Raw genomic sequence first — 11,442 nt, forward strand, 5'->3', positions numbered from 1 at the left:
CCCTCAGGCAGGAGGCTCCGGTCCATTCGCACCAGAACCTCTCGCCATAAGAACAGTTTCTTCCCCTCTGCTGTTGGACACATGAACAATAACCGTATGACTGTTCCCACCACTAATACATGACCCTACGCTGTGTTCACTGCATCATTCCATGTTTGGCACTGATCACCACCTGCACTCATGTATATATCTATCTATCTACTTAGCACTTTTAATTCTTACTCTTACTCTGATTCTGAATTACTTTATTGCTGGCAGCAGCTGCCCCGCCCCCTCGCTCAGTCACTTAGTGCCTGAGCTCGGATCATACCAATATCAGGGGGGATTCACGCACAGTCGTAAATTCCCACGGTGTGCACTATGTCCTTCGAATATTGTGTGTACTTTTTGTTTTATACAGTTGTCAGCCAGGCATCTAACTATGAAAAAATTACACTCCAAAAGACCCCGGGCTTCTGACAAAACAACCCAGTAAGCCACCCCCACGCTCCTTCCCTGGTGTTAGTGTGACGCCCTGCATATTTAAAGGATTAGGATAAACTTCCGTTCTTACTGAATCTGTAACATTGCCTTGATCTGCCTACATCATTTTTTAAATAGTTTGCGTTGTTAAATGAGTTTTGTGTCACTGTGCACCAGTGTTGGTCAAGTTACTTGAAAAAAGTAATCAGTAACTAATTACTGATTACTTCCCCAAAAAAGTAATCCAGTCACTTTACTGATTACTTATTTTTAAAAGTAATTAATTACTTAGTTACTTAGTTACTTTTAAAAACACGATTTACAACCTGAATAGGTAAGAAAGCGATAGATCTTTCAGCCCAATTCTACTTTTTCTGCATAATCCATCATACAAAATGTAATCAAATGGAAAAGTCTCTTTTTAAAACTTGTTTTATCAGTTTTAATCTTTTAACTTTATGCATCAAGCAAAAATTTAATTATATGCAACATTCTCTGACTGGAAGAAATTTGTTTAATATTTAAACCTATTTTCTGCACATTCCAGCACATAAAATATATATTTTTTGTGTGTTTACACTCACTCTTTCAAATAGATGCAAGTAAAACACAGCAGAAAATAAATAAAATCAAATTTTTTGTTTACATAGAAAGTAAAGGAAAAATGTCTTTGAGGTCTTTCCAGTGTTTTCGAAATTGTGTTTTTCAGATACACATCAAAACTTCAAGGACCTAATCCTGGACTATTACGCCAATTTCAGGCTTAGGGTCACTTCTAGGGCAGTTACTTCAGACTGGCACCGACTCCAAAAAGGTATAATAACAGGCTGTACCATCTCAGTTACGCTCTTTGCCCTGGCAATGAACATGGTGGTAAAGGCTGTGGAGGTGGAGTGCAGAGGGCCGTTAACAAGGTCAGGTGTTCGTCAGCCCCCTATCAGAGCCTATATGGATGACCTCACCATTACAACATCATCAGTTCCCGGGTGTAGGTGGATCTTGCAAGGTCTTGAGAGACTCATCTCATGGGCAAGGATGAGTTTTAAACCTTCCAAGTCAAGATCGATGGTACTGAAGAAGGGCAAGGTGACGGACAAGTTCCGGTTCTCAATTTCAGGAACCATTATTCCATCCATAACGGAACAACCAGTTAAGAGCTTGGGGAAACTCTTTGACTCCAGCCTGAAAGACTCTACTGCTATCCAGAAGGCAAATGAGGAGCTGGGAGCGTGGCTTATTAAGGTGGATAAGTCCGGCTTGCCTGGAAGATTTAAAGCCTGGATCTACCAGCATTCCATCCTGCCCCGAATCCTGTGGCCCTTGCTTGTCTATACAGTTCCAATAACTACTGTGGAATCCCTTGAAAGAAAGATCAGTGGCTTTCTTCGTAAGTGGCTGGGACTTCCCCGCAGTCTCACCAGCGCTGCCTTGTATGGGACAAGCAACAGCGTGCAGTTACCCTTCAGTGGTCTCACAGAAGAGTTCAAGGTGGCTCGCACACGAGAAGCCCTACAGTACAGAGATTCTAAAGACTGCAAGGTGGCATCAGCAGGCATTGAGGTAAGGACAGGAAGAAAGTGGAAGGCTGAGAAGGCAGTTGAGGTGGCGGAGTCACGCCTAAGGCAGAAAACACTAATGGGGGTCTTAGCAACAGGGGGAGCAGGCTTGGGGTACATCCCAAAGGCCCAGGTCAGCAGGGCACAGGGAAAGGAGAGACACCAGCTACTCCAGGAAGAGGTCCGAGCAGGTGTGGAGGAGGAGCGAGTAAGCAGAGCTGTAGGCCTTAAGCGGCAGGGAGCATGGACAAGGTGGGAGAGCACCTTGCAGCGCAAGGTCACCTGGGCAAACATCATGCAGGCAGACTTCCACCGGATCCGATTCCTAGTGCAGGCAGTATACGACACTCTGCCAAGCCCAGCAAACCTCCATTTGTGGGGAAAGAGCGAGACACCTGCCTGTCCCCTGTGCTCTGGAAGAGGGACCCTAGAACACCTCCTTAGCAGCTGCCCAAGGGCCCTGGCCGATGGTCGGTATCGTTGGCGGCACGACCAGGTGCTCAGAGTAGTTGCTGAAAAGATTGCCTCAGCAATCAGCATCAGCAAGCATCATCATGCTCCGAGGAAGGCAATCTCTTTTATTAAGGCTGGAGAGAAACCCCAGGGGCGCCCACATTTGACAACTGGCCTTCTCAACACAGCCTCTGATTGGCAGCTACAGGCTGACCTGGGTAAACAACTAAAGTTTCCTCAGAACATTGCAGAAACATCACTCCGGCCAGACTTGATAATTATTTCTGAGGCCTCAAAACAGCTGATCATGCTGGAACTCACAGTGCCCTGGGAAGAGTGGATTGAGGAGGCTAATGAAAGGAAACGAGGAAAGTACCAGGAACTAGTGCAAGAGTGCAGGGGAAGGGGCTGGAAGACTTTCTATGAGCCCATAGAAGTGGGATGTAGGGGCTTTGCAGGACGATCACTCTGCAAAGTTCTAGGCCGGCTGGGCGTGGCTGGGGCAGCCAAGAAGAGGGCCATCCAGGCTGTGAGTGAAGCGGCAGAGAAAGCCACAAGGTGGCTGTGGATTAAGAGGGCTGATCCGTGGGTAGCTACTGGTACGCAAGTCGGGGCCTGATCACCCCCGGCTGGGTCGCCTGGGCGAGGGTGTATGATGTTGTGAGACCCGAAACACCTGATGACCCTAGGATACATCACTGAAGATGCGTACCAGTGCATCCAGGAGATGTGTCTTTATAGTAATAGATAGTATGATAAATAACACACTATTGTCAAAAAACAGTGAAAGAATTCCAGATCACAAGTTTTTAGTTCAAATACAAGTAACAACCTTTGACTTTAATCAGGTTTTATTTAATTGTGTCAGAGAAAACATGTGGTCTTCATGTAGCTGAGTACATTCAGTGTTTAAAACAGAAGTTGTGCAGGTCTGAGATCAGCAGTTTTCTGAAACACCAAACTGAGGTACTGTTAATGCTGATGTATAGTGACACAGTTACAGGGGTGATTAATCCTTTTGACTTTTTGTCTTTAAATTTATCAATAAAACAGCTGCAGCTTTCACTGACAGCACATGTGGTACTTTAACCTTTGTACTGTTTTCTTCAGTTAATTTTGGAGTTACTACAAAGATAAATATAGGATGATCTGTGTGCTGTCACTGGGTGGTGCTGAGGTCTGAATCTGAGGACAGCTCCTGTAATCACAAACAGAACAGAATCATCACAAACTGAAATATCAAGTTTATCTCTCAAATCAGAAATAGAGCTGATCCTTCTCAGTCCTCACACTCGGGATCTGAAGTTGTTCAGTCCTACAGTTCTGCCGACAGCTGTTTATTTTTTTTATTTGTTTTAAAGGCCTTACTAACACATTTTCTAATATCATGTTTACCTTTGAGTTGTTGATGCTTTATAAATGGACATCTGCAAAGATGAGATGATGGAGCAGGTTTCAGTCGAGGTTCAGTCTGCTGCTGCATCCTGGTCACAACATACAGAGGTGTTATCAGCTCAGTATTGAACAAGAAATATTAACGTTTCAAATTATTTGTCCTAAAGGATGCAAGCTGTACAGAGTACTGAACATGTGACTTTGTGAACATAATTCATTAAAAATAATTTGGACAGTTTTTTAACCTGAATATTTGTAACAAACTCAGTAAAAAAAAAAGCTAAAAAAATAATCAGGGGAAAAATGTAACATTTTAACTTAAGCTGACAAGCGGAAGTAGTTGGTTTCAGTACATAAGTATCGGGCTTTGCTATTTAATCCGTAGCTATTGACTAATGAGGGGAATTTAAAAGTTGGCGTTAATGTCCTTCCACATGTGGAAAGCGACAGAAAACATGCTGCTGTTTGCACATATTTAATAATCAGGTCTGCACAGGAGCAGAAGCAGAGTCCAGCCTGTTGCTCTTACAGTATAATACTCATAATAAAAGTACAGTAACCGTGGTTAGTCACTGAGCAGCCCGGTGCGTTTCTCTTGATTTCTTTAGTCAGGGTAAATTCATTCACCTGCACGGGTTAGCTAAACGAACTTTACAAAACAAGTTTCCCCGACAGCCGAGTGCTCATTTTAGCTAGCTAGGTCCTTAGGTAGCTAGCTAAGGACCTAAATTACGGATTAGCTTAACACATTTAACTTACCAAAAATAATGCGGTGGGGCCTCAGGTCCTCCTGTCCGGTAGTCCAATTTACTGAAGAACACCTCAGGCTGTCACTTTGAAATAGTTGGTAATGTAAACGCTGGACCTCTCGGCATCTGCCATTCCCGAACAGACACGTGCAAGTTTGTCCATGACCGCAGCCGCGTCGTCAGTGTTTTCTCCAGTCATTGGTCAGCATTATAATATATGCAAATACATGCGGGTCGGAATCCCCGCCCCCCAGCGCACCCCCGTACACTAAAACAGTGCCAGCAGAGTGAAACTGAAAAATGGTTTGAAACCGAAAAATGGATTGAAACCGAAAAAAAAAAAAAAAAATTGTAAGCGAAAACAAAAATTTTTTTTTCAATTACTTGTTTTTCACTATCAATTTTTTTTTCGGTTTCAATACAAGATTTTTCAGTACATTTATTTCAGTTACAATATTTTTTTTCGGTTTCAATATTTTTTTCGGTTTTGTTTTAAGGTGGCATCGTTCTGATTCCATACTATAAAAGCTGTAAGAGCAGAGATTCATTCATATCTTTACTATTTTTTCTTTAGCTTTTACTCCCGCTGCTTACAGTAAATCAAATATAAAGTACAAACAAGAAAAACTCAAATTGCATTGTTGTTCAGTATAATTCTGTGACTTCAACCTTTAGCTAACGTATGATGTTTGACATTTTATATAAATGTGACTATAACATATAGTCAATAATATTAAAAAGGTGCTGTTACTGAGTGAAACAAAGATTTCAGGTCTGGATTTAGCCCCAGTGTTTTAAGATCCCAGCAGCGCTCGTATTTATGGCCACATTTTTCAAAGAGACGAGCTTTCTGGGTGCTGACTCAGAGGGACCACTTTAGTTCATTGAAGCTTTAATGCCAGTTTAGTTTAAGACATTAAACTGGACACGTTTCGAATCAAATTGATAATAACAGAGCGATGCTGGACATAAAATCGGGGCTGTATCAAGACATGAGGACTAAACCCCAATTCAACCAGACCCAGAACTGATCCGGAATTAAAAAAGGACTACAACAGTTCAAAATCAGGACTACTGAGGATTTAACAAAGACAAAACCAGAATCAGAACTAGATGATAGTAGCACTAAAAATCATCATAGACCTGCACTACACTTATTTTTTTAATTCTACCAAAGTCCACTATTTAGATTTAGAAAAGTTTATATAATTATTGAGCCTTGTTGTGCAAACAAGCCTGCATAACTTAATAAATATAGAATTTGAAAAATAGCAAACCTAAAAAGAAACACTAGGTACGAGATACATGAGGACCTATGATACGGTGATACTTTTGGTAAACAACCATTTGACTAACATGTGAGTCTCACCTGCTCTTGTTCCATCTCTGTTCTGTCCTCATTCTCCATCTCCCTCTCTGTTCCTCCCTCTCCCTCTTTGTGCTGACAATCATCAAATATACAGTTGAAACCAGATATTTACATACTCTTCAGATAAAAACACAAACACTTTTTTAATTGTAACATCAAATCAGACTAAATGTTTATTTTTTTAGATTGATAAATATAAAAAACATATTTGTTAACTTTAAGAGTAAAGAGAGAAACTGTCTGTATTTCTTAATTGTAAATGGCACCAAATTGTATTCAAAATTGAGCCACACTTATGGAGCTCCACAGTTCTTTTCCTGGTGTTTTGGTTGACATCTCTTGATTTTCCCATGTCACAGAAACAGGCTCTGTGTTTTGCCTTATATGCATCCACAGCTGTGCCACCAATTTACTCACATGGACTCTACTAACCTATCAGAAGCTTCTTCAGCTCAGAATGGAATCGTCTGCAGTTTTCTTATTAATTAACAAACTTAGTGTATATGTACTCCTAAATTTGATCAAAGTGATAAAAATAGACAGCTCTGTCTCTCTTTATTCTGACATTTAACTAATTCAAAAGATATTTCAATATTTATCTAAAACAAAAGTTTACTCTAAATTGATGTTGTACAGTAAAAATGTTTTATGTTTTCTCCCTAAAGTGTAAATATCTGGTTACAAATGTGAATATCCTGCTGTGTACTGAAATCCCTCTTGTTTTGCATAGAAATATACTGAACAACATACAAAGCATAATATATAAAATAACATTTACCTGAGTTTTTTCTTTGAAAGAACCCTCTAATGTCCATTCTTATATTTCAGTACATAACTGAAACCGATTTAGTCGGGGAGGGTAAGAACTGAAAATATGAAATAAACACACGTAAGCTAAGACTCTAAAAAAAAATAGCATTTGTTCGGCTTTTCATTTCGCCATTTGTTGATTCACTTGAAGAGCAAGTAACGTAATATTGGTCAAGTGATCAGTTTGATATCAATCTTTCGTGATTCACCGTCATATTTACATTATTTGTACGGTATGAATGATTTGCTTTGGTACCTGGTCAAACTTAAGCTCTCCTTAGTATGGCTGGCTCCGTTTCTCCAACAGCGCACTCACTGCTGGCAGCAGCTGCCCCGCCCCCTCGCTCAGTCACTTAGTGCCTGAGCTCGGATCATACCAATATCAGGGGGGATTCACGCACAGTCGTAAATTCCCACGGTGTGCACTATGTCCTTCGAATATTGTGTGTACTTTTTGTTTTATACAGTTGTCAGCCAGGCATCTAACTATGAAAAAATTACACTCCAAAAGACCCCGGGCTTCTGACAAAACAACCCAGTAAGCCACCCCCACGCTCCTTCCCTGGTGTTAGTGTGACGCCCTGCATATTTAAAGGATTAGGATAAACTTCCATTCTTACTGAATCTGTAACATTGCCTTGATCTGCCTACATCATTTTTTAAATAGTTTGCGTTGTTAAATGAGTTTTGTGTCACTGTGCACCAGTGTTGGTCAAGTTACTTGAAAAAAGTAATCAGTAACTAATTACTGATTACTTCCCCAAAAAAGTAATCCAGTCACTTTACTGATTACTTATTTTTAAAAGTAATTAATTACTTAGTTACTTAGTTACTTTTAAAAACACGATTTACAACCTGAATAGGTAAGAAAGCGATAGATCTTTCAGCCCAATTCTACTTTTTCTACATAATCCATCATACAAAATGTAATCAAATGGAAAAGTCTCTTTTTAAAACTTGTTTTATTAGTTTTAACCTTTTAACTTTATGCATCAAGCAAAAATTTAATTATATGCAACATTCTCTGACTGGAAGAAATTTGTTTAATATTTAAACCTATTTTCTGCACATTCCAGCACATAAAATATATATTTTTTGTGTGTTTACACTCACTCTTTCAAATAGATGCAAGTAAAACACAGCAGAAAATAAATAAAATCAAATTTTTTGTTTACATAGAAAGTAAAGGAAAAATGTCTTTGAGGTCTTTCCAGTGTTTTCGAAATTGTGTTTTTCAGATACACATCAAAACTTCACACAGAGAAACACACACACAAAACAACAAAATAAGTCAAATTACACGTCTCATTCCTTTTTTTGAGAATCTATGGGCTCAAAATGTGGTCATAAATATTTTGTACTTGTAAAAAAGATTTGTGCGTGCGTAAAAAAGATTTGTATGTGTAAAAAAGATTTGTGCGTGCGTAAAAAAGATTTGTATGTGTAAAAAAGATTTGTGCGTGCGTAAAAAAGATTTGTATGTGTAAAAAAGATTTGTGGGTGTGTAAAAAAGATTTGTGTGTGGACTTAGCCCAAAAAAACCCCTGCAAGTTACAAATACGAATTTTGACCCTATTTTTCTTCCTTTAAGCTGATTGGTCAATGTCATGTCAATCACAAATTAAACAATCCAATCAGAGAACAGATGGGTTTGGCTGTCGGAGGGGCACTTTTTTGAACTGCAGGTCCTTGAAGGGTAATCTCTATATAAATATCCGATAGCAGTTAGGTCCCCTTACTTTCAGCAGCTGTTGAAAAGATAAAGTTGTGGTATGTCAGTGGTTAGAAATACCATTATTACTTTAGGATTAGTTTAACACAAAGTCAGGGCTGACCCAGGACCATTGCTGTGAGTCACAGTGCGCAGCATAAAAGTCCTTTCACATCAGAGGCAGGATGTGCTGCTAATGCTAACTGCTAACTAAAAGCAAAGGATCCAGAATTTGTTGCTGGCTGCTGAGCTCTGTGGGTTTTTGCAGCAGCTCTACCTGTACTAGATGCACCTGCTCCTTGTCGTTTTTATCGCTGACTTTATGTGAACTACAAGAGTTTCTGTTTTTTTTGCTAGTTCTTCAAATGTTCAATAATAAGATGTATGCTAATTCATAACGGAGAAAGCTTTGTAACAAAGACTGTCATTTCCAAAACACTGCCTGCCCCCCCTGCGTCCGCAGCGCTGTTGAAAAGGCTGTGGAAGTCCCTGTATTAAACACGTAGACCTGTGAAACAACAATCACCAAACTCGGACGACAACAGACTGTTTTCCTTCGTGGTGATGAAGGAAAACGCTGGGTTGGCATGTAAAAGGGCATTTATTCCCTTCAAAGACCTGCAGTTCAAAAAAAGCGCCCCTCCGAGAGCCAAACCCATCTGTTCTCTGATTGGATTGTTACATTTGTGATTGACATGACATTTACCAATCAGATGAAAGGAAGAAAAATAGGGTCAAAATTCGTAGTTGTAACTTGCAGGGTTTTTTTGGCTAAGTCCACACACAAATCTTTTTTACACATACAAATCTTTTTTACACATACAAATCTTTTTTACACACACAAATCTTTTTTACACATACAAATCTTTTTTACACATACAAATCTTTTTTACACACACAAATCTTTTTTACACACACAAATCTTTTTTACACACACAAATTTTTTTTACACATACAAATCTTTTTTACACACACAAATCTTTTTTACACACACACAAATCTTTTTTACACACACAAATCTTTTTTAGACATACAAATCTTTTTTACGCATGCACAAATTTTTTTACACATACAAATCTTTTTTACACATGCACAAATTTTTTTTACACATACAAATCTTTTTTACAAGTACAAAACCGATTTACAAGTACAAAATATTTATGACCACATTTTGAGCCCATAAGAATCTCCCCACTTTTAGTTTTCATGGAAACAAACTTGTGTAATTGATGACATCATTTAAAATAACTTTGTCAAGTCAGTGAATAGCTGCCACATAAGTATAAATCTAAATCATACATGTGGGTAGGGGTGCATAGTCAGTAAAAGTCACCAAGGCTCTGCAGAGCTCCAAACCTGCTCTGCCACAAACAGAAGCATCAAAAATGTGCGCTGGGAGCTTCATGGCAAGGATTTCTACAGCCAAGAAAATCTATATGTATGTGGCCAAGAACCTTAGTCCATGTAGGGCATCTTAGCACAGTTTACTTGTGTCAGCTAGTGGGAGGGCAGAGAGCGCAGCCTCTTCATTGTTTTATTGTAGAGTGACAGGAACTGCCTATGAGCTTCTAATCAGGCATTAGTGTTGACAGAAAATCTATCAAAGGAAATACATTGATGAAAATCAAAGAAGAGAAAATGTATGTGATGTTCCATTTTCCTGAGAGCTGATTGGCTGTGATGACTCCTTCAAGTACCACATGCTACTTTGTCCTGCTAGTTAAGCCTGCTGTCTGTTCTCAGGCCTCCTCCTGTTTCACTGCCATATATCCATCACCAGAGGGCTCCACTGACCTGCCTGCTGACATCAGAGCACACCCCTGTGTCATGTGACCTGGCAAAGCTGGACTCAGACCTGGCCCAGGCAAGTTCAAAGGCAGCTGTGGTAGAGAGAGCAGGGAGTATAGGCTGCATCCCAATTCAGGGTCTGCAGCCTTAAAGTATGCAGCCTTAACGGTCCACAAGGGCCGCGTACTCAAAGACCGCTAAGGCCGGAAGTGCGAGGCTTCTGAAATGGGACGGTCTAGCCTCTGTCGCGCTGCCCAGGTTGCCTGGCAACCATGATACTAACAGCTGGAAACGTTTCATACAGCTTTGTTTGACAGAAATGAAGGAGAAAATCTTTTGTTCATTTGTTTGTTTGTTTCTACATGAGCTTTGATTAGTTGAGTATCTGAGGCTGAGACCACAGGACTGTGAAATCATGATTATTGGGCGTCATTTCTGTACTGAACAGTCATTTAAGATTAGCTAGTAAATAACAATTAGCTCATGTTGCTCATGAGACTAAAGTCATCTTACTTTGGTAATGTAAATATAATATGGCCAATATAAAAAGTTATCATTTCAGTCATTATTAGTTATTACAGCAGTGAATGACTCTGTTTCAAATACTGAGCTGCAGTAAAGATTCAAGCTGCATTTATTTACATTTCCTGTCACCTTAAATCTTCTCTGTGTATATAAATGGAAAATGGTCTGTATTTGTAAAGCGCTTTACTTGGTCCTAAGGACCCCAAAGCGCTTTACACTATACACAATCATCCACACATTCACACACTGGTGATGGCAGCTACAGTGTAGCCACAGCCGCCCTGGGGCGCACTGACAGAGGCGAGGCTGCCGGACACTGGCGCCACCGGGCCAGTGTCCGGCAGCTAGTGTCTTATATATAACTGTGTTATATATAAGACACAAATATTGTTCTTTTAATATGTTTGCATTACTAAATTTGTCTCAGTGCTTACTTTAAAAATAAAATCATCACATTCTCTGTAAGATTAAGCTCAGCTATTGAACGGTGTATATTTTAAAGTAAAGGCTTTAAAACCAAGTTAGTACAAATGTCACTAATGTCACATAACTTTGCCGACATGTGGCCAACAGGAATGTTTTCATGTTCTTCGTTATTAAACATTTGCACATAAATAAGTGACA

General features: G+C 39.7%; 1 protein-coding gene across 1 annotated transcript; it reads left to right on the top strand.

Moving 5' to 3' along the window:
• The first annotated feature begins 360 nt into the window (after positions 1-360).
• Positions 361-3,149, top strand: LOC146615539 (uncharacterized). The gene is made up of 2 exons (XM_085375222.1): positions 361-376; positions 1,172-3,149. Exons 1-2 carry the CDS (start codon positions 361-363, stop codon positions 3,088-3,090), a joined length of 1,935 nt encoding a protein of 644 aa, XP_085231348.1. The 3' UTR covers positions 3,091-3,149.
• Positions 3,150-11,442: the final 8,293 nt, after the last annotated feature.

The sequence above is a fragment of the Diplotaxodon limnothrissa genome, linkage group LG16 (assembly GCF_057381915.1).
Source record: "Diplotaxodon limnothrissa isolate DT_005_m linkage group LG16, D_limnothrissa_male_GT1.1, whole genome shotgun sequence".
Lineage (NCBI taxonomy): Eukaryota > Metazoa > Chordata > Actinopteri > Cichliformes > Cichlidae > Diplotaxodon > Diplotaxodon limnothrissa.